Source organism: Coregonus lavaretus, assembly GCF_964263955.1.
Source record: "Coregonus lavaretus genome assembly, chromosome: 16".
Classification (NCBI taxonomy): Eukaryota; Metazoa; Chordata; class Actinopteri; order Salmoniformes; family Salmonidae; genus Coregonus; species Coregonus lavaretus.
In genome coordinates this window covers 46,264,265-46,288,140 of record NC_140003.1, presented here as the reverse complement: position 1 = coordinate 46,288,140, position 23,876 = coordinate 46,264,265, and the positions used below count along the sequence as shown (strand labels likewise).

At 45.7% G+C, this 23,876-nt stretch overlaps 2 protein-coding genes across 2 annotated transcripts; both read left to right on the top strand.

Moving 5' to 3' along the window:
* Positions 1 to 4,097: 4,097 nt before the first annotated feature.
* LOC311143324 (granzyme B-like) lies at positions 4,098 to 5,889 on the top strand (the record flags this gene model as incomplete). Its single annotated transcript, XM_084179156.1, has 5 exons — positions 4,098 to 4,143; positions 4,745 to 4,895; positions 5,023 to 5,170; positions 5,352 to 5,612; positions 5,728 to 5,889. 5 exons carry the CDS (start codon positions 4,098 to 4,100, stop codon positions 5,887 to 5,889), a joined length of 768 nt encoding a protein of 255 aa, XP_084035282.1.
* Positions 5,890 to 21,160: 15,271 nt separating this feature from the next.
* Positions 21,161 to 23,468, top strand: LOC311143708 (granzyme B-like; the record flags this gene model as incomplete). The annotated part of the gene is made up of 5 exons (XM_084179576.1): positions 21,161 to 21,206; positions 22,324 to 22,474; positions 22,602 to 22,749; positions 22,931 to 23,191; positions 23,307 to 23,468. 5 exons carry the CDS (start codon positions 21,161 to 21,163, stop codon positions 23,466 to 23,468), a joined length of 768 nt encoding a protein of 255 aa, XP_084035702.1.
* Positions 23,469 to 23,876: the final 408 nt, after the last annotated feature.

Sequence of the window (23,876 nt, the reverse complement as noted above, 5' to 3'; positions counted from 1 at the left end):
TATGACTAGGGTGGCTGGAGTCTTTGACAATTTTGAGGGCCTTCCTCTGACACCGCCTGGTATAGAGGTCCTGGATGGCAGGAAGTTGGCCCCAGTTATGTGCTGGGCCATACGCACTACCCTCTGTAGTGCCTTGCGGTCGGAGGCCGAGCAGTTGCCATACCAGGCGGTGATGCAACCAGTCAGGATGCTCTTGATGGTGCAGCTGTATAATTTTTTGAGGATCTGAGGTCCCATGCCTCCTGAGGGGGAATAGGCTTTGTCGTGCCCTCTTCACGACTGTCTTGGTGTGTTTGGACCATAATAGTTCGTTGGTGATGTGGACACCAAGGAACCTGAAGCTCTCAACCTGTTCCACTACAGCCCCGTCGATGAGAATGGGGGCGTGCTCAGTCCTCTTTTTTTTCCTGTAGTCCACAATCATCTCCTTTGTCTTGGTCACGTTGAGGGAGAGGTTGTTATCCTGGCACCACACAGCCAGGTCTCTGACCTCATCCCTATAGGCTGTCTCATCGTTGTCGGTGATCCGGCCTACCACTGTTGTGTCGTCGGCAAACTTAATGATGGTGTTGGAGTCGTGCCTGGCCATGCAGTCATGGGTGAACAGGGTGTACAGGAGGGGACTGAGCACGCACCCCTGAGGGGCCCCGTGTTGAGGATCAGTGTGGCAGATGTGTTGTTACCTACCCTTACCACCTGGGGGCGGCCCGTCAGGATGTCCAGGATCCAGTTGCAGAGGGAGGTGTTTAGTCCCAGGATCCTTAGCTTAGTGATGAGCTTTGAGGGCACTATGGTGTTGAATGCTGAGCTGTAGTCAATGAATAGCATTCTCACATAGGTGTTCCTCTTGTCCAGGTGGGAAAGGGCAGTCTGCTTGAAACATGTTGGTATTACAGACTCAGTCAGGGACATGTTGAAAATGTCAGTGAAGTACATGTCCTGGTAATCCGTCTGGCCCTGCAGCCTTGTGAATGTTGACCTGCTTAAAAGTCTTACTCACATCGGCTACGGAGAGTGTGATCACATAGTCATCCGGAACAGCTGGTGCTCTCATGCATGCTTCAGTGTTGCTTGCCTCGAAGCGAGCATAGAAATGGTTTAGCTCGTCTGGTAGGCTTGTGTCACTGGGAAGCTCGCGGCTGTGCTTCCCTTTGTAGTCTGTAATAGTTTTCAAGCCCTGCCACATCCAACGAGGTATGTACGAACGGTCACTGTGGGGACGACATCATCAATGCACTTATTGATGAAGCCAGTGACTGATGTGGTGTACTCCTCAATGCTATCTGAAGAATCCCGGAACATGTTCCAGTCTGTGCTAGCAAAACAGTCCTGTAGCTTAGCATCTGCGTCATCTGACCACTTTTTTATTAACCGAGTCACTGGTGCTTCCTGCTTTAGTTTTTGCTTATAAGCAGGAATCAGGAGGATAGAGTTATGGTCAGATTTGCCAAATGGAGGGCGAGGGAGAGCTTTGTATGCGTCTCTGTGTGTGGAGTAAAGGTGGTCTAGAGTTTTTCTTCCTCTGGTTGCACATTTAACATGCTGGTAGAAATGAGGTAGAACGGATTTAAGTTTCCCTGCATTAAAGTCCCCGGCCACTAGGAGCGCTGCCTCTGGATGAGCATTTTCCTGTTGACTTATGGCCTTATACAGCTCATTCAGTGCAATGTTAATGCCAGCATCGGTTTGTGGTGGTAAATAGACAGCTATGAAAAATATAGATGAAAACTCTCTTGGTAAATAGTGTGGTCTACAGCTTATCATAAGATACTCTACTTCAGGCGAGCAAAACCTTGAGACTTCCTTAGTATTTGATTTTGTGCACCAGCTGTTGTTTACAAATATACACAGACCGCCACCCCTTGTCTTACCGGAGTCAGCCGTTCTATCCTGCTGATGTAGCGTATAGCCCGCTAGCTGTATGTTGTCCATGTCGTCGTTCAGCCACGACTCGGTGAAACATAAGATATTACAGTTTTTAATGTCCCGTTGGTAGGATAACCGTAATCTTAAATCATCCAATTTATTCTCAAATGATTGAAGATTGGCTAATAGGATTGATGGAAGAGGCAGTTTACTCGCTCGCCGTCGGATCCTTACAAGGCACCCCGACCTACGTCCACGATATCTCCGTCTCTTTCTCATGCGAATGATGGGGATTTGGGCCTTGTCGGTTGTCTGTAGGATATCCTTCGCGTCTGACTTGTTGAAGAAAAAATCTTCGTCCAATACGAGGTGAGTAATCGCTGTCCTGATATCCAGAAGCTCTTTTTGGTTATAAGAGACGATGGCAGAAACATTATGTACAGAATAAATTACAAATAACGCCGAAAAACATACATAATAGTACAATTGGTTAGAGGGCTGTAAAACGGCAGCCATCTTCTCCGGTGCCATACTCTTTAAACACAGTATAGTACAATAGATCCAGAATGCCAAGAGTGTGCAAAACTGTCATCAAGGCAAAGGGTTGCTATTTGATGAATCTAAAATCTAAAATATATTTTTATTTGTTTAACACCTTTTTGGTTACTTCATGATTCCATACATTAGCCGAAGCACAGCCCCCACACCATTAGAGGGATATTAACAGACCACCAACTTGCTACCCTGAGCTGAGTATAGCCCACAAAGATCTCCGCCACCGCACAAGCGCGAGGGGGCGCAAGACCGGACAGGAAGATCACGTCAGTGACTCAACCCACTCAAGTCAAGTATAGCGCAAAAAAGCCTGGCACGACGTGACGCACCCCTCCTAGGGGCGGCATGGAAGAGCACCAGTAAGCCAGTGACTCAGCCCCCGTAATAGGGTCAGAGGCAGAGAATCCTAGCGGATAGAGGGGAGCCGGCCAGGCAGAGACAGCAAGGGCGGTTCGTTACTCCAGGGCCTTGCAATTCACCTTCACACCCCTGGGCCAGACGGCACTCAATCATAGGACCTATTGAAGTGATGAGTATTCAGTAAAAACGTAAAGGTCGAGACTTAGCCTGCGTCTCTCACATGGAGCTCTAACGGAGAAAGCCACGCCTCCAGCTGTTTGCTTAGAAATTCTAGGGACAATAGAAAGGCCTGCGTCTTGTGACCGTAGCGTACGTGTAGGTATGTACAGCATGTCATGCTTTGTAGGTTAGCAGTAAACCCTTTAAATCAGCACTAGCCTTAACACTGTTCTCCTACTGTACTGTCCTGTCCTATCCTGTCATGTACTGTACTGTTGACCTACTATACTGTTGACCTACTGTGCTGTTGACCTACTGTCCTGTTGACCTACTGTGCTGTTGACCTACTGTCCTGTATACCTCCTGTCCTGTCCTGTCCTGTCCTGTCCTGTTGACTCCCTCAGCTGTTCTTGTCTATTGTCTATTTATGTTCTGTGTTATGTTCCATGTTCTGTGTTATGTTCCATGTTCTGTGTTATGTTCCATGTTCTGTGTTATGTTCCATGTTCTGTGATATGTTCCATGTTCTGTGTTATGTTCCATGTTCTGTGTTATGTTCCATGTTCTGTGTGGACTCCAGGAAGGGTAACTGCTGCTTTCTCAACAGCTAATGGGGATCCTAGTAAATTACCAAAAAACGATGGACCACTTCTACTCCAAGGACTGGTTCAACTAGGGCCAGGACTCACTGACGAAACGGTTCTAAGTCAACTGGGACAAATTCATTGCAGCTCGACTAGGAATTTTAAACAGTCTCTGGCATGAAGCACATTGAACCATTCCCTGGGGACAATTATATGATGTGTTTATTTGGCTGTAGTGTCAAATTACTGTATGTGTGTATAAATGTTTATGTGTGTATAAATGTAGGTAGTAAATGAGGTCATTTGTTGAAGATGGTAGACTTAAATTAAAATGGTGCTTTTGGTATGAATCATCTGAGACCACTTAGAATGGACAAGTCTATAACATACCTCCATCTCAACCTTCACCTTTCACTCTCAGTATGAATAATCTGCTAGACCACCAGCCCCCGCTTGCTGTGTGTGTGGGGTTATGGGGTGGTGGGGGGGGGGGGGGGGGGTTGTAAAGGTGGTTTATATAGAGAGGAGAAGCCTGCAGTCTCTCAACATCTAGATCTCTGCCAGTCCACCACCATGTACCTGCACCTCCTCATCCTCCTCCAACTCCTTTCCTCTGCTGGTGAGTTCATCTATTCTGTACATTATATATCTACAAAGAACCAGCTTGTAAAGAAGGTACAGCTGATTATTCTCTACAAAGAACCAGCTAGTAAAGAAGGCACAGCGGATTATTATCTACAAAGAACCAGCTAGTAAAGAAGGTATAGCTGAATATTATCTACAAAGAACCAGCTAGTAAAGAAGGTATAGCTGATTATTATCTACAAAGAACCAGCTAGTAAAGAAGGTATAGCTGATTATTATCTACAAAGAACCAGCTAGTAAAGAAGGTATAGCTGATTATTATCTACAAAGAACCAGCTAGTAAAGAAGGTATAGCTGATTATTATCTACAAAGAACCAGCTAGTAAAGAAGGTATAGCTGATTATTATCTACAAAGAACCAGCTAGTAAAGAAGGTACAGCTGATTATTATCTACAAAGAACCAGCTAGTAAAGAAGGTACAGCTGATTATTCTCTACAAATAATCATTTGGTAGCAGACAGTAAAGGAGATAGCTATTTGTTAACCATATTGAACACAAATGATGTAGTTTTTTTGCTCCTTGTGTGTCCCAGAAGACAGTTAACAATTACATCGTATTTCTCCTCCTTCCAAGGGGCCTCTGAGAGTGGCATTGTGGGGGGTAAGGAAGCTAAGCCTCACTCCAGGCCCTATATGGTCTCTCTGCAGCACAGAGGACACCATGTTTGTGGAGGAATGCTCATCCGGGAGGACTTTGTCCTGACTTCAGCACACTGCTTAAGAGAGTGAGTCAACAATGAATATTAATGCATTTTGTTGCATCATGTTACATGTCTCTTGAGGGGCATCTTTGAGTAATAACTCAATGTTGACCGACTTGTTGTTTAACGTGACTCTTTGATTTGTTTCTAGTGCATTTCCTTTAACGGTGGTCCTTGGCGCTCACAACCTAACCAAAGAAGAGAAGAAGAGTCGGCAAGAGATTCAAGTGTCACTGTACCTTCGCCACCCCTTACATCAGAATATAACTCAGTACAGTTACGACATCATGCTACTGAAGGTATGTCTCAGACATATTTCATTTCTCTTTTCTTTGTCAAGTGAGTCACTATTGGCTCTTTGTCAAGTGAAGCTTCTAGATATGATATTTACATGTACCTTACCCTCACTCCATCCACAACTACTACCTGTTTTTAAGTGGTTCATTATAATCTAATTCATAGATTGTTTATATTTTACAGTTACAGACCAACGCTGTTCTGAACGAGTATGTGAAGGTCATTGGACTCCCCAATGAGGTTATACATATCCCAGCCAGAACCACATGCTCTGTCGCTGGCTGGGGAAAGACTGAATCAGATAAAACATCTCGTGCTGCAAATGTTTTGATGGAAGTTGAAGTCACGATGCAGTTCAACTTTGAATGCCTAAATAAGTTGAGGGAATACTTTATAAGTAGCCAAATGATATGCAGTGATGATGGACAGAAAGGCTTTTGTCAGGTAAATAATGTACATTTTGAATCAAATAATTTGACAAGTAGTGGTGTTAGTTCTCTATTTCCTGTTCCAGCAGTATGTACGTACTAATGTTGTTTTTATGTGCTTTTCTTGCCAGGGAGATTCAGGTGGACCTGTTATTTGCGAGAACAAGAACATGGCACAGGGTATTGTTGCTTTTTTTGGTAATTCACTGAAATGTGATGATCGTAAGTTAACCCGTGTGTACATGAACATTTCCTTCTTCACGTCCTGGATTGAACAGGTGATTAAGGGATAGCTTAAAAATAAATAAACGTCAAGCATGCATAAGTAGATATATCATAAATGCATAACATGTTGTGTACGAATATACAGCTAACTGCCAAAACAGTGGAAACACTTGAGTAAATGAGGGATACAAATTAAGACACTTTATGTTGGTGATTCCTTTATTTTGGCAGTTACCTGTACATGTCTGCTTAATGATGCACATTGCATATTGTATGTTTCATAGAACAGGAATCAAAGAAAATGTCTCTAATCAGATTTTATTTTCTTTCAATTTTAAAACAGTTATTCAGATTGGTGTAGCTGTACAGTACTGGCATGTCCCACATTCTCTGGTTCTGTTGATAAATTACTGTTTTTACTACAATTAAATTAAAGTTTTTCTAAAGCCAAATCTTTGTGGTTTTGAACCAGGATCTCTAGTGGCACAGCTATACTTCATTAGTGCCTTAGACCACTGCGCCACTCGGGAGACATTGACATGTTGAATGCACCGAGCTGTCTGTTTGAACTACTTGCATACAGCTCGGGCACCCATGCATACCCCACAATATACCAGAGGTCTCTTCACAGTCCCCAAGTCCAGAACAGACTATGGGAGGCGCACTGTTAACACACTTACACGTGGATTTTGTGTTGTAGATATGCCACCAGAGGTCTCTTCACAGTCCCCAAGTCCTGAACAGACTATGGGAGGCGCACAGAACTACATAGAGCCATGACTACATGGAACTCTATTCCACATCAAGTAACTCATGCCAGCAGTAAAATACAATTTAAAAAACAGATACATATAAACCTTATTGAACAGCGGGGACTGTGAAGCAACACAAACATAGGCACAGACACATGCATACAAACACACGACAACATACGCACTGTTAACACACTTACACGTGGATTTTGTGTTGTAGGTCACACACTTAATATGTTGTGAAATCTGCTGTGAATGTATTTTAATGTTTAAAAATTGTATAACTGCCTTAATTTTGTTGGATCCCAGGAAGAGTTGCTGCTGCCTTGGCAGCAGCTAATGGGAATGCATAATAAATACAAATACACTGTCAATCCAGGGGTATACTTCATTAGACTGTAAATCCAGGGGAATACTTCATTAGACTGTAAATCCAGGCGTATACTACATTTGACTGTACAACCAGGGGATTACTTCATCAGACTTTTAAATCTAGGGGTAGACTTCATCAGACTAAATCCAAGGGTATTCTTCATTAGACTGTAAATCCAGGGGTATAATTAATTAGACTGTAAATATAGATGCATATTAAATTAGACAGAAAATCGACTGGTATTCTTCATTAGGCTCTAAATCCAGGGGTATAATTCATTGGACTGAAAATCCAGGGGTATACTGTTGACTTCATTAGAATGTAAATGCATTGGTACTTCATTAGACTTCAAATCCAGGGGTAAACTGTAGACTTCATTAAACTTTGAATCCAGGGGTATAGCTCATTACACTGTAAATCCAGGGGTAGACTTCATTAGACGGTAAATCCAGGGGTAAACTTAATTAGACTGTAAATCCAGGGGTATACATCATTAGACTGTAAATATAGGGGTATAAATCATTAGACTGTAAATATAGGGGTATACATCATTAGACTGTAAATATAGGGGTATACATCATTAGACTGTAAATCCAGGGGTATACATCATTAGACTGTAAATATAGGGGTATACATCATTAGACTGTAAATCCAGGGGTATACATCATTAGACTGTAAATATAGGGGTATACATCATTAGACTGTAAATATAGGGGTATACATCATTAGACTGTTAATATAGGGGTATACATCATTAGACTGTAAATATAGGGGTATACATCATTAGACTGTAAATCCAGGAGTATACCTCATTAGACTGTAAATCCAGGAGTATACATCATTAGACTGTAAATATAGGGGTATACATCATTAGACTGAAAATATAGGGGTATACATCATTAGACTGTAAATATAGGGGTATACATCATTAGACTGAAAATATAGGGGTATACATCATTAGACTGAAAATATAGGGGTATACATCATTAGACTGTAAATATAGGGGTATACATCATTAGACTGAAAATATAGGGGTATACATCATTAGACTGAAAATATAGGGGTATACATCATTAGACTGTAAATATAGGGGTATACATCATTAGACTGAAAATATAGGGGTATACATCATTAGACTGAAAATATAGGGGTATACATCATTAGACTGTAAATATAGGGGTATACATCATTAGACTGAAAATATAGGGGTATACATCATTAGACTGAAAATATAGGGGTATACATCATTAGACTGTAAATATAGGGGTATACATAATTAGACTGTAAATATAGGGGTATACATCATTAGACTGTAAATCCAGGAGTATACATCATTAGACTGTAAATCGACTGGTATTCTTCATTAGGCTCTAAATCCAGGGGTATACTATTGACTTCATTAGACTGCAAATCCATGGGTAGACTTTCACTAGATGGTAAATCCACGGGTATACTTCATTAGACTGTAAATATAGGGGTATACTTCATTAGACTTTAAATATAGGAGTATACATCATTAGACTGTAAATCCAGGGGTATACTTCATTAGACTGTAAATCCAGGAGTATACATCATTAGACTGTAAATCCAGGGGTATACTTCATTAGACTTTAAATCCAGGGGTAGACTTCATTAGACTGTAAATATAGGGGTATACATCATTAGACTGTAAATATAGGGGTATACATCATTAGACTGTAAATATAGGGGTATACATCATTAGACTGTAAATATAGGGGTATACATCATTAGACTGTAAATATAGGGGTATACATCATTAGACTGTAAATATAGGGGTATACATCATTAGACTGTAAATCCAGGAGTATACATCATTAGACTGTAAATCCAGGAGTATACATCATTAGACTGTAAATATAGGGGTATACATCATTAGACTGTTAATATAGGGGTATACATCATTAGACTGTAAATATAGGGGTATACATCATTAGACTGTAAATCCAGGAGTATACCTCATTAGACTGTAAATCGACTGGTATTCTTCATTAGGCTCTAAATCCAGGGGTATACTTCATTAGACTTTAAATCCAGGGGTAGACGATATTAGACTGTAAATCCAGGGGTAGACTTTCACTAGATGGTAAATCCAGGGGTATACATCATTAGACTGTAAATATAGGGGTATACATCATTAGACTGTAAATATAGGGGTATACATCATTAGACTGTAAATATAGGGGTATACATCATTAGACTGTAAATATAGGGGTATACTTCATTAGACTTTAAATCCAGGGGTATACATCATTAGACTGTATGTCCGAGGGTATACTTCATTAGACTTTAAATCCAGGGGTAGACGTCATTAGACTGTAAATCCAGGGGTATACTGTAGACTTCATTAGGCTGTAAATCCAGGGTAGACTTCATTAGACTGTAAATCCAGGGGTATACTGTAGACTTCATTAGGCTGTAAATCCAGGGGTATACTTCATTAGACTTTAAATCCAGGGGTAAACTGTAGACTTCATTAAACTTTGAATCCAGGGGTATAGCTCATTACACTGTAAATTAAGGGGTAGACTTCATTAGACTGTAAATATAGGGGTATACATCATTAGACTGTAAATATAGGGGTATACATCATTAGACTGTAAATATAGGGGTATACATCATTAGACTGTAAATATAGGGGTATACATCATTAGACTGTAAATATAGGGGTATACATCATTAGACTGTAAATGTAGGGGTATACATCATTAGAATGTAAATCGACTGGTATTCTTCATTAGACTGTAAATCCAGGAGTATACTATTGACTTCATTAGACTGCAATTCCAGGGGTAGACTTCATTAGACTGCAAATCCAGGGTATACTTAATTAGACTGTATGTCCGAGGGTAGACTTCATTAGACTGCAAATCCAGGGTAGACTTCATTAGACTGTAAATCCAGGGGTTTTGTTTTGCTACAGCCTGAATTCAAAATTGATTAGTCTTATTTGTTGTCCCCCATCTGCACACAGTACCCCATAATGACAATGACACAGTGAAAACTATGTTTTTAGAAATGTTTGCACATTTATTGAAAATGAAATACAGAAATAAGTATTCACACCCCTGAGTCAATACTTTGTAGGAGCACCTTTGGTGGCCATTACAGCTGTGAATCTTTTGGGGTAAGTCTCTAAGAGCTTTGCACACCTGGATTGTGCTATATTTGCCAATTTTGTCTTTAAAGACTTCTTTAAGCTGTGTCAACTTGATTATGGATCATTGCAAGACAGCCATTTTCAAGTCTTGCCATAGATTTTCAAGCTGATTTAAGTTAAAACTGTAACTCGGCCACTCAGGAACATTCAGTGTCATCTTGGTAAGCAACTCCAATATAGATAGGGTAGTCATTCAAAAATCATGTTAACCACTTTTATTGAACACAGAATGATTCCATGCAACTCATTATGCGATTTGTTAAGCACATTTTTACTCCTGAACATATTTAGGTTTGCAATGACAAAGGGGTTGAATACTCATTGATTCAAGACAAATCAGCTCTACATTTGTTATTAATTTCTCAAATGTTCTACAAACAAAATTCCACTTGGACATTATGGGGTATTGTGAGTAGGCCAGTGACACAAAATTCAATCTATTTTAAATTCAGGCAGCAACACAACCAAATGACCATAGATGACAGTATGGACTTTTCCCCCTGTGTGTGTGTGTTTGTGTGTGTGTGTGTGTGTGTAAGTTTGTGTGGGTAATTGTGTGTGGCGTGTCCTCTTCTGTTCCACTTAAACCTGTCATACATGTCTACCTCTCACCTAGTAAGTGAGAAACCAACAACCACCTCTGTGCTTTTCCTGTTGTCGATCTGTGAACCTACACCTTCTCAGAAATAGACAGGACCTCAAACCCACAGAGCTCCACATGGTCTCTGTTGCTAGGCAATGCGTTCTCTGGAAACCACTTAATTTATTTATTTATTTATTGACATTTGCTGGTCTTGCATGCTCTTTCTCACCTTCTCTCACCTCTCCTCTCTGTGTCTGTGGGTGTTGGTGTTTTCCTGTCCTGTTGTTGGGCCTGCAGTCTGAGGTACCACAACCTCAAACCAACTACATCCACCGTCTCAAACTGCTGGGCCAGACCGTCACCCTCAGGGTTCTACTGGTGGGCCAGACATTCACCCTCAGGGTTCTACTGCTGGGCCAGACCATCACCCTCAGGGATCTACTGGTGGGCCAGACCGTCACCCTCAGGGTTCTACTGCTGGGCCAGACCGTCACCCTCAGGGTTCTACTGCTGGGCCAGACATTCACCCTCAGGGTTCTACTGGTGGGCCAGACATTCACCCTCAGGGATCTACTGGTGGGCCAGACCGTCACCCTCATGGTTCTACTGCTGGGCCAGACCGTCACCCTCAGGGTTCTACTGCTGGGCCAGAACATCACCCTCAGGGTTCTACTGCTGGGCCAGACCGTCACCCTCAGGGTTCTACTGCTGGGCCAGACCGTCACCCTCAGGGTTCTACTGCTGGGCCAGATCTTCACCCTCAGGGTTCTACTCTTGGGCCAGACCGTCACCCTCAGGGTTCTACTGCTGGGCCAGATCTTCACCCTCAGGGTTCTACTGCTGGGCCAGACATTCACCCTTGGGGTTCTACTGCTGGGCCAGATGTTCAACCTCAGGGTTCTACTGGTGGGCCAGACCGTCAACCCTCAGGGTTCTACTGCTGGGCCAGATCTTCACCCTCAGGGTTCTACTGCTGGGCCAGACATTCACCCTCGGGGTTCTACTGCTGGGCCAGATCTTCACCCTCAGGGTTCTACTGCTGGGCCAGACATTCACCCTTGGGGTTCTACTGCTGGGCCAGATGTTCACCCTCAGGGTTCTACTGCTGGGCCAGACCGTCACCCTCAGGGTTCTACTGGTGGGCCAGACCGTCACCCTCAGGGTTCTACTGCTGGGCCAGACCTTCACCTTCAGGGTTCTACTGCTGGGCCAGACCTTCACCTTCAGGGTTCTACTGCTGGGCCAGATCTTCACCCTCAGGATTCTACTGGTGGGCCAGATTTTCACCCTCAGGGTTCTACTACTGGGCCAGACCGTCACCCTCAGGGTTCTACTGATGGGCCAGATCTTCACCCTCAGGGTTCTACTGGTGGGCCAGACCTTCACCCTCAGGGTTCCTGTCTAAGGTCTGAGCTGCTACAGGTCCATAGCTAACACAGTCATATTAATACTACCTGTCTGAGCTGCTACAGGTCCATAGCTAACACAGTCATATTAATACTACCTGTCTGAGCTGCTACAGGTCCATAGCCAACACAGTCATATTAATACTACCTGTCTGAGCTGCTACAGGTCCATAGCTAACACAGTCATATTAATACTACCTGTCTAAGCTGCTACAGGTCCATAGCTAACACAGTCATATTAATACTACCTGTCTAAGCTGCTACAGGTCCATAGCTAACACAGTCATATTAATACTACCTGTCTAAGGTCTGAGCTGCTACAGGTCCATAGCTAACACAGTCATATTAATACTACCTGTCTAAGGTCTGAGCTGCTACAGTGCAAATAGTCCGGGTAGCCATGATTAACTGTTCAGGAGTCTTATGGCCTGGGGGTAGAAGCTGTTGAAAAGTATTTTGGACCTAGACTTGGCACTCCGGTACCACTTGCCGTGCGGTAGCAGAGAGAACAGTTTATGACTAGGGTGGCTGGAGTCTTTGACAATTTTGAGGGCCTTCCTCTGACACCGCCTGGTATAGAGGTCCTGGATGGCAGGAAGTTGGCCCCAGTTATGTCCTGGGCCATACGCACTACCCTCTGTAGTGCCTTGCGGTCGGAGGCCGAGCAGTTGCCATACCAGGCGGTGATGCAACCAGTCAGGATGCTCTTGATGGTGCAGCTGTATAATTTTTTGAGGATCTGAGGTCCCATGCCTCCTGAGGGGGAATATGCTTTGTCGTGCCCTCTTCACGACTGTCTTGGTGTGTTTGGACCATGATAGTTTGTTGGTGATGTGGACACCAAGGAACTTGAAGCTCTCAACCTGTTCCACTACAGCCCCGTCGAAGAGAATGGGGGCGTGCTCAGTCCTCTTTTTTTTCCTGTAGTCCACAATCATGTCCTTTGTCTTGGTCACGTTGAGGGAGAGGTTGTTATCCTGGCACCACACAGCCAGGTCTCTGACCTCATCCCTATAGGCTGTCTCATCGTTGTCGGTGATCCGGCCTACCACTGTTGTGTCGTCGGCAAACTTAATGATGGTGTTGGAGTCGTGCCTGGCCATGCAGTCATGGGTGAACAGGGAGTACAGGAGGGGACTGAGCACGCACCCCTGAGGGGCCCCGTGTTGAGGATCAGTGTGGCAGATGTGTTGTTAACTACCCTTACAACCTGGGGGCGGCCCGTCAGGATGTCCAGGATCCAGTTGCAGAGGGAGGTGTTTAGTCCCAGGATCCTTAGCTTAGTGATGAGCTTTGAGGGCACTATGGTGTTCAATGCTGAGCTGTAGTCAATGAATAGCATTCTCACGTAGGTGTTCCTCTTGTCCAGGTGGGAAAGGGCAGTCTGCTTGAAACATGTTGGTATTACAGACTCAGTCAGGGACATGCGTCATCTGACCACTTTTTTATTAACCGAGTCACTGGTGCTTCCTGCTTTAGTTTTTTGCTTATAAGCAGGAATCAGGAGGATAGAGTTATGGTCACATTTGCCAAATGGAGGGCGAGGGAGAGCTTTGTATGCGTCTCTGTGTGTGGAGTAAAGGTGGTCTAGAGTTTTTCTTCCTCTGGTTACACATTTAACATGCTGGTAGAAATGAGGTAGAACGGATTTAAGTTTCCCTGCATTAAAGTCCCCGGCCACTAGGAGCGCTGCCTCTGGATGAGCATTTTCCTGTTGACTTATGGCCTTATACAGCTCATTCAGTGCAATGTTAATGCCAGCATCGGTTTGTGGTGGTAAATAGACAGCTATGAAAAATATAGATGAAAACTCTCTTGGTAAATAGTGTGGTCTACAGCTTATCATACGATACTCTACCTTAGGCGAGCAAAACCTTGAGACTTCCTTATTATTTGATTTTGTGCACCAGCCGTTGTTTACAAATATACACAGACCGCCACCCCTTGTCTTGCCGGAGTCAGCCGTTCTATCCTGCTGATGTAGCGTATAGCCCGCTAGCTGTATGTTGTCCATGTCGTCGTTCAGCCACGACTCGGTGAAATATAAGATATTACAGTTTTTAATGTCCCGTTGGTAGGATAACCGTAATCTTAGGTCATCCAATTTATTCTCAAATGATTGAACATTGGCTAATAGGGTTACTGTACTGTACTGTTGACCTACTGTACTTTAATGTTGATCTACTGTCCTGTCCTTTCCTGTTGACATACTGTCCTGTCCTGTACGTTTGACCTACTGTCCTGTCCTGTCCTGTACTGTTGACCTATTGTCCTGTCCTGTCCTATCCTGTCCTGTCCTGTCATGTACTGTACTGTTGACCTGTTGACTCCCTCAGCTGTTCTTGTCTATTGAGCTGTTCTTGTCTATTGAGCTGTTCTTGTCTATTGAGCTGTTCTTGTCTATTGAGCTGTTCTTGTCTATTGAGCTGTTCTTGTCTATTGTCTATTTATGTTCTGTGTTATGTTCCATGTTCTGTGTTATGTTCCATGTTCTGTGTTATGTTCCATGTTCTGTGTGGACTCCAGGAAGGGTAACTGCTGCTTTCTCAACAGCTAATGGGGATCCTAGTAAATTACCAAAAAACAATGGTCCACTTCTACTCCAAGGACTGGTTCAACTAGGGCCAGGACTCACTGACGAAACGGTTCTATGTCAACTGGGACAAATTCATTGCAGCTCGACTAGGAATTTTAAACAGTCTCTGGCATGAAGCACATTGAACCATTCCCTGGGGACAATTATTGTCACGGTTCAGACAGACGACCAGAGGACCACAATTGCGTCACACCAGAAAGTTTATTAAACTTAAGGGAAAAGGGAAGTAGGGAGTGAATGAAGGCTCCAGGGGTAACAGGGATCCCGTCCAATGCGCTGGGTCTGTGCCCCCCCCAGTGGCAGCGATGCGTCCTATGAAGCCGGTGGTGGGTGGTCCAGAAGTCCTGGGGGGGGGAGACACAGACACAACAGGGCGGAATGAAACCAGGCAGCAGTACAGTTCAAGGGAAATCCAAAATACGTAGTAGCAAGGCAGAAGGCTGGTCAGAGTTACCGGGATTGAAGAGTAGTCAGGAGTCGTAATGGCAGAAGCAGGTCTGGATCTCCTGAGGCAGAAGAGTATCCAAAAAACAGGCAGGTCCGGGGTCACAAAACCAGGGTGAGCCAGAAGCGCGAGCAAACAGGTTCCGGGTGTGAGCTTTGCAGACGATCTGACACCGGAGAGCTGAAAGACAGGGCCTTAAATACTGGGAGAGGTAGTGGGTAATGCAGCGCAGCTGGCAGAGTAATTAGAGCAGAGCAGAGCAGGGACAGGTGGAGCTAGTTAGGCTGAGTAGAGAGAGTGGTGAGCAGAGTGGAAGAAAATTAAGGTGGTAACCCGGTGGAGTGAGAGGCCCATGACAGAACCCCCCCCCCAAGGGACGGCCCCAGAAGTCCCAAGAGCAACACCACGCCGGGCGGGAGGAGGGGAGCCGGAGGAGGGCTAGAACTCCTCCGAACGGTCCGAGTGAACGTCCTCATCCTCGGAGGAAGCCGGAGGGCCGTGGTCGGGAGATGGGACAGGTCCCGAGACAGGATCAGGCACAGGACAGGAAGCCGAGCGGGCCGGACGGTTAGGGACCCCTCTGGGGCGGCCCCTACGGATTGCAGGTTGATCAGGATGCCGTTGGTGGAAAGCGGTGATGAGAGTCCTATCCACAATCCGACTAGCTGGCACCCAGGTCCTTTCCTCAGGTCCATAGCCCTCCCAGTCAATGAGGTACTGGAGACCCCTACCCCTCCGTCTGGACCGAAGCAGGCGGCGGACGGTGTAAACCAGACCACCATCGACGAGCCGTGGAGGAGGAGGACCAGGCGCAGCAGGGACCAGCGGACTCTCATGGATGGGCTTAATCTTAGACACATGGAAAGTGGGGTGCACCCTCAGGGAATTAGGCAGTTGGAGCCGGACAGCAGTTGGGCTAATCACTCTTATGATAGGGAATGGGCCAATGAACCGAGGTGCCAGCTTCTGCGACTCCACCCTGAGTGGCAGGTTCTTCGATGACAACCACACCCTTTGACCAACATGGTAGGTGGGAGCAGGAATTCTCCGACGGTTGGCCCCGGTAGTGTAGCTGGCAACGGATCTGAGGAGTGTGGCTCGGGCTTGTGACCAGGTGCGGCGACATCGACGGGCAAAAGCAAGTGCAGATGGGCAAGTAACCTCCTCTTCCTGGCTGGCAAATAGAGGAGGCTGGTATCCATAAACACATTGGAAAGGGGACATACCGATGGCAGAGCAGGTCAGAGAATTGTGTGCGTACTCCACCCATGTCAATTGCTGCGACCAGGAGTGGGGGTTGCGTGAAGTCATGCATCGCAGTGCCTTCTCGAGCTCCTGATTAGCCCGCTCTGACTGCCCATTGGATTGGGGATGGAATCCGGAAGTCAGACTGACTGTGGCTCCCAGCAGGTGACAGAACTCCTTCCAAAAAGCGGAGGAGAATTGTGGACCACGGTCAGAAACTACATCCTTTGGCAGTCCGTGGATCCGGAAGACGTGTTCCAGGACCACCTGGGCGGTCTCCTTGGCGGTTGGGAGCTTGGGGAGGGGAATGAAGTGTGCCATCTTGCTGAAACGGTCAACGATGGTGAGAATGACGGTCATGCCACTTGAAGGGGGCAGCCCCGTGACAAAGTCAAGGGCGATGTGAGACCAGGGACGTCTGGGCACAGGCAGGGGCTGCAGCAATCCGGCTGGGGGCTGGCAGGACGACTTGTGTTGGTTGCAGATGGGGCAGGCTTGGACGAATTCCCGTACATCCTTCCTCAGAGAGGGCCACCAGAACCTCTGGGCGAGCAGGTTGTAAGTGCGGGTGGAGCCAGGGTGACAAGCTAGGCGGGAGTCATGTCCCCACTGAACGACCTGGGACCTCAGGTCTTCGGGGACAAAAAGGCGGTCAGCTGGGCAAGTGCTGGGACCTGGCTGGTTACGGAGAGCCTCCAGCACCTGTTCCTCAACAGCCCAGGTCAGAGCTGCAACGATGCAGGGACTTGGCAGAATCGACACAGGGTCCTTGGAGGGGGTGTCATCCTTCTGGAATTGACGGGAGAGGGCGTCTGGCTTGGTGTTGCGTGATCCAGGCCGGTATGACAGAGTGAAATTAAACCTGGTGAAGAACAGGGCCCAGCGGGACTGCCTGGAGTTCAACCGTTTGGCCGTGCGGATGTACTCCAAGTTCTTATGATCGGTCCAAACGAGAAATGGAATGGTGGACCCCTCCAGCCAGTGACGCCACTCCTCCAAGGCAAGCTTCACAGCCAGCAGCTCACGGTTCCCTATGTCGTAATTGCACTCAGAGGGGGACAACCGACGTGAGAAAAAGGCACAGGGATGGAGCTTCCTATCCTCCGCAGCCCACTGAGAAATCACAGCACCAACTCCCACATCCGAGGCGTCCACCTCCACAATGAATTGCCGGTCCACATCAGGCATCTGGAGGATGGGAGCGGAGGTGAACCTCACCTTGAGGGTACTGAAGGCTTTGTCGGCTGCTGGGGTCCAGGTGAAGGGTTGCTTGGTGCTGGTTAGAGCAGTGAGAGGGGCAGCAACGGTACTGTAGTTCCGGATAAACTTCCTATAGAAGTTAGCAAACCCCAGAAACTGTTGCAGCTTCTTTCTGTTCTCCGGAACTGGCCATGAAGTGACTGCTGATACTTTGGCAGGATCCATTTGGATACTTCCCTCTGCCACTATGTACCCCAGGAAGGCCACTGTCTTGACGTGAAACTCACATTTCTCTGCCTTGGCGTAGAGGGAATTCTCCAGAAGACGATGAAGGACTTGCTGGACATGGCGGGTGTGTTCAGACAGGTTTCTGGAGTAGATTAAGATGTCATCCAGGTAAACGAAGACAAACTTGTTTAACATGTCCCGCAGTACATCATTCACTAGAGCCTGGAACACAGCAGGAGCATTGGTGAGGCCAAAAGGCATAACCAGATACTCGTAGTGGCCTGTTGGTGTATTGAATGCGGTTTTCCATTCATCTCCCTCCCGGATCCGCACTAGGTGGTAAGCGTTTCTGAGATCCAACTTGGTAAAAACAGTGGCTCCCTGGAGCAACTCAAAAGCAGAGGTGAGCAGAGGCAGAGGGTAACGGTTTTTCACTGTGATGTCGTTGAGTCCCCTGTAGTCGATGCAGGGGCGAAGAGATCCGTCCTTCTTCCCCACAAAGAAGAAGCCAGCACCAGCAGGAGATGAAGATGAACGGATTAATCCTGCGGACAGAGAGCCATTGATGTAGTCCTCCATGGACTTTCTTTCAGGAGCAGACAACGAATAAAGACGACCCTTTGGAGGAGCTGTTCCAGGGAGGAGGTCGATGGCACAGTCGTACGGTCGGTGAGGGGGCAGAGATGTGGCTCTTGCTTTGTTAAACACCTCTCTGAGACCATGGTAGCATTCTGGGACATTGGAGAGGTCAGGAGCGGAGTTAGTAGGTACTGGCCGAGGGGGTAGTGCGGCAGCAAGCAGGCAGGTTCGGTGGCAGTCCTCTCCCCACTCCCTGATCACCCCGGTCACCCAGTCGAGCTGAGGGTTGTGCCGGCGGAGCCATGGGTAACCCAGGATGAGGGGTTGGCCTGGAGAGGGGAGCAGGTGAAACTGGATAGTTTCTTGATGGTTTCCGGACAGACCCATCGAGACCGGGGCCGTGACATGAGTGACCGATCCGAGTAAGTGTCCGTCCAGTGCCCGGGCAGGAATAGGAGGTGTCAAACGGAGGTTCTCCAGTCCCAGTTGGCGTGCCAGCTTGATGTCCATTATGTTGGCTTCGGCGCCAGAATCCACCAGAGCAGCCAGGGTGTGAGTTGAGTCAGAGAGGCGGAGGTGAACTTGCAGCAGGGGTTTGCGGTCGGAGGACTGGATGGTCATTGAACTCAACCGGACTCCCCCTATGCCCGGTGAGCTTCGGCCCTTTAAAGGGCAGGTTACCACACGATGTCCATCACCTCCACAATAGAGGCAGAGGTTTGAGGTGAAGCGGCGCTGGCGCTCTGCAGGAGTGAGGGAGGCTCGCCCAATCTCCATAGGCTCAGACTGATCAAGCTGACCTGGGTGAGTGGCAGTAGATGACAGGAGCCCAGTCGGATCTCTCCGAATGCCGGTAGTAGGTGGACCTTGGCGCCCCCTCTCACGACGACGGGTCTGTATCCTTCTGTCGATCCTGACAGTCAGTGCGATGGCTTCATCAAGAGTGGAAGGCAGTTCATGGGAGACCAACTCGTCCTTGATATAGTCAGCCAAACTATGGAAGAACGCGTCCACCAACGATGGTGTGTTCCAAGAACTTCGTCTAGCCAGGGTTCGGAAGTCGATGGAATGGTCTGCGACTGTACGTCTGCCTTGTCGAATACTGAACAGTTCACGAGACGCCTCTGCGGTGGGTGAATCCAGGTCAAACACCCTCAGCATCTCCTCAGCAAACAGGTCGAAGGTTGCACATGCGGGGGTTTGACGTTCGAACTCTGCTGTTCCCCAGAGTCGAGCTCGGCCCGTCAGGTGAGTGATGGCATACCCAACTTTAGCCCCCTCCGTGGCGAAGGTCCTTGGCTGCAAGGAGAACTGAAGTCGGCAGCTAGTCAGGAATGGCCGGACCTGGGTTGAATCGCCGTTGAACCGCTCGGGGTTTCCAATCTTGGGTTCCGGAGCAGCGGCTGCAATGACCGGGGCAGGTAACTCGGGGGCTGGGCTGGTGGGCAGACTGGCTGGGGTAAGGTTGGTGAGGAGTTGAATGATCATGGCGAGTTGTTGTTGCTGCTGCTGGAACTGCTGCTCATGCTCATCGGTTTCCATGTCGGGGAAAGTGTGCGCTGAGTCCATAATGGTCAGATCGTACTGTCACGGTTCAGACAGACGACCAGAGGACCACAATTGCGTCACACCAGAAAGTTTATTAAACTTAAGGGAAAAGGGAAGTAGGGAGTGAATGAAGGCTCCAGGGGTAACAGGGATCCCGTCCAATGCGCTGGGTCTGTGCCCCCCCCAGTGGCAGCGATGCGTCCTATGAAGCCGGTGGTGGGTGGTCCAGAAGTCCTGGGGGGGGGAGACACAGACACAACAGGGCGGAATGAAACCAGGCAGCAGTACAGTTCAAGGGAAATCCAAAATACGTAGTAGCAAGGCAGAAGGCTGGTCAGAGTTACCGGGATTGAAGAGTAGTCAGGAGTCGTAATGGCAGAAGCAGGTCTGGATCTCCTGAGGCAGAAGAGTATCCAAAAAACAGGCAGGTCCGGGGTCACAAAACCAGGGTGAGCCAGAAGCGCGAGCAAACAGGTTCCGGGTGTGAGCTTTGCAGACGATCTGACACCGGAGAGCTGAAAGACAGGGCCTTAAATACTGGGAGAGGTAGTGGGTAATGCAGCGCAGCTGGCAGAGTAATTAGAGCAGAGCAGAGCAGGGACAGGTGGAGCTAGTTAGGCTGAGTAGAGAGAGTGGTGAGCAGAGTGGAAGAAAATTAAGGTGGTAACCCGGTGGAGTGAGAGGCCCATGACAATTATATGATGTGTTTATTTGGCTGTAGTGTCAAATTACTGTATGTGTGTATAAATGGTGTTTATTTGGCTGTATTGTCAACTGACTGTATGTGTGTATAAATGGTGTTTATTTGGCTGTAGTGTCAACTTACTGTATGTGTGTATAAATGGTGTTTATTTGGCTGTAGTGTCAACTGACTGTATGTGTGTATAAATGTTTATGTGTGTATAAATGTAGGTAGTAAATGAGGTCATTTGTTGAAGATGGTAGACTTAAATTAAAATGGTGCTTTTGGTATGAATCATCTGAGACCACTTAGAATGGACAAGTCTATAACATACCTCCATCTCAACCTTCACCTTTCACTCTCAGTATGAATAATCTGCTAGACCACCAGCCCCCGCTTGCTGTGTGTGTGGGGTTATGGGGTGGTGGGGGGGGGGGGGGGGGGGGGGGGGTTGTAAAGGTGGTTTATATAGAGAGGAGAAGCCTGCAGTCTCTCAACATCTAGATCTCTGCCAGTCCACCACCATGTACCTGCACCTCCTCATCCTCCTCCAACTCCTTTCCTCTGCTGGTGAGTTCATCTATTCTGTACATTATATATCTACAAAGAACCAGCTAGTAAAGAAGGTACAGCTGATTATTATCTACAAAGAACCAGCTAGTAAAGAAGGTACAGCTGATTATTATCTACAAAGAACCAGCTAGTAAAGAAGGTACAGTTGATTATTATCTACAAAGAACCAGCTAGTAAAGAAGGTACAGCTGATTATTCTCTACAAAGAACCAGCTAGTAAAGAAGGTATAGCTGATTATTATCTACAAAGAACCAGCTAGTAAAGAAGGTATAGCTGATTATTCTCTACAAAGAACCAGCTAGTAAAGAAGGTACAGCTGATTATTCTCTACAAAGAACCAGCTAGTAAAGAAGGTACAGCTGATTATTCTCTACAAAGAACCAGCTAGTAAAGAAGGTACAGCTGATTATTCTCTACAAAGAACCAGCTAGTAAAGAAGGTATAGCTGATTATTCTCTACAAAGAACCAGCTAGTAAAGAAGGTATAGCTGATTATTATCTACAAAGAACCAACTAGTAAAGAAGGTATAGCTGATTATTATCTACAAAGAACCAGCTAGTAAAGAAGGTATAGCTGATTATTCTCTACAAAGAACCAGCTAGTAAAGAAGGTACAGCTGATTATTCTCTACAAAGAACCAGCTAGTAAAGAAGGTATAGCTGATTATTATCTACAAAGAACCAGCTAGTAAAGAAGGTATAGCTGATTATTATCTACAAAGACCCAGCTAGTAAAGAAGGTACAGCTGATTATTATCTACAAAGAACCAGCTAGTAAAGAAGGCATAGCTGATTATTATCTACAAAGAACCAGCTAGTAAAGAAGGTATAGCTGATTATTATCTACAAAGACCCAGCTAGTAAAGAAGGTATAGCTGATTATTATCTACAAAGAACCAGCTAGTAAAGAAGGTATAGCTGATTATTCTCTACAAAGAACCAGCTAGTAAAGAAGGTACAGCTGATTATTATCTAAAAATAATCATTTGGTAGCAGACAGTAAAGGAGGTAGCTATTTGTTAACCATATTGAACACAAATGATGTAGTTTTTTTGCTCCTTGTGTGTCCCAGAAGACAGTTAACAATTACATCGTATTTCTCCTCCTTCCAAGGGGCCTCTGAGAGTGGCATTGTGGGGGGTAAGGAAGCCAAGCCTCACTCCAGGCCCTATATGGTCTCTCTGCAGCACAGAGGATACCATGTTTGTGGAGGAATGCTCATCCGGAAGGACTTTGTCCTGACTTCAGCACACTGCTTAAGAGAGTGAGTCAACAATGAATATCAATGCATTTTGTTGCATAATGTTACATGTCTCTTGAGGGGCATCTTTGAGTAATAACTCAATGTTGACCGACTTGTTGTTTAACGTGACTCTTTGATTTGTTTTTAGTGCATTTCCTTTAACGGTGGTCCTTGGCGCTCACAACCTAACCAAAGAAGAGAAGAAGAGTCGGCAAGAGATTCAAGTGTCACTGTACCTTCGCCACCCCTTACATCAGAATATAACTCAGTACAGTTACGACATCATGCTACTGAAGGTATGTCTCAGACATATTTCATTTCTCTTTTCTTTGTCAAGTGAGTCACTATTGGCTCTTTGTCAAGTGAAGCTTCTAGATATGATATTTACATGTACCTTACCCTCACTCCATCCACAACTACTACCTGTTTTTAAGTGGTTCATTATAATCTAATTCATAGATTGTTTCTATTTTACAGTTACAGACCAACGCTGTTCTGAACGAGTATGTGAAGGTCATTGGACTCCCCAATGAGGTTAAACATATCCCAGCCAGAACCACGTGCTCTGTCGCTGGCTGGGGAAAGACTGAACCAGATAAAACATCTCGTGCTGCAAATGTTTTGATGGAAGTTGAAGTCACGATGCAGTTCAACTTTGAATGCCTAAATAAGTTGAGGGAATACTTTATAAGTAGCCAAATGATATGCACTGATGATGAACGGAAAGGCTTTTGTCAGGTAAATAATGTACATTTTGAATCAAATAATTTGACAAGTAGTGGTGTTAGTTCTCCATTTCCTGTTCCAGCAGTATGTACGTACTAATGTTGTTTTTATGTGCTTTTCTTGCCAGGGAGATTCAGGTGGACCTGTTATTTGCGAGAACAAGAACGTGGCACAGGGTATTGTTGCTTTTTTTGGTAATTCACTGAAATGTGATGATCGTAAGTTAACCCGTGTGTACATGAACATTTCCTTCTTCACGTCCTGGATTGAACAGGTGATTAAGGGATAGCTTAAAAATAAATAAACGTCAAGCATGCATAAGTAGATATATCATAAATGCATAACATGTTGTGTACGAATGTACAGCTAACTGCCAAAACAGTGGAAACACTTGAGTAAATGAGGGATACAAATTAAGACACTTTATGTTGGTGATTCCTTTATTTTGGCAGTTACCTGTACATGTCTGCTTAATGATGCACATTGCATATTGTATGTTTCATAGAACAGGAATAAAAGAAAATGTCTCTAATCAGATGTTATTTTCTTTCAATTTTAAAACAGTTATTCAGATTGGTGTAGCTGTACAGTACTGGCATGTCCCACATTCTCTGGTTCTGTTGATAAATTACTGTTTTTACTACAATTAAATTAAAGTTTTTCTAAAGCCAAATCTTTGTGGTTTTGAACCAGGATC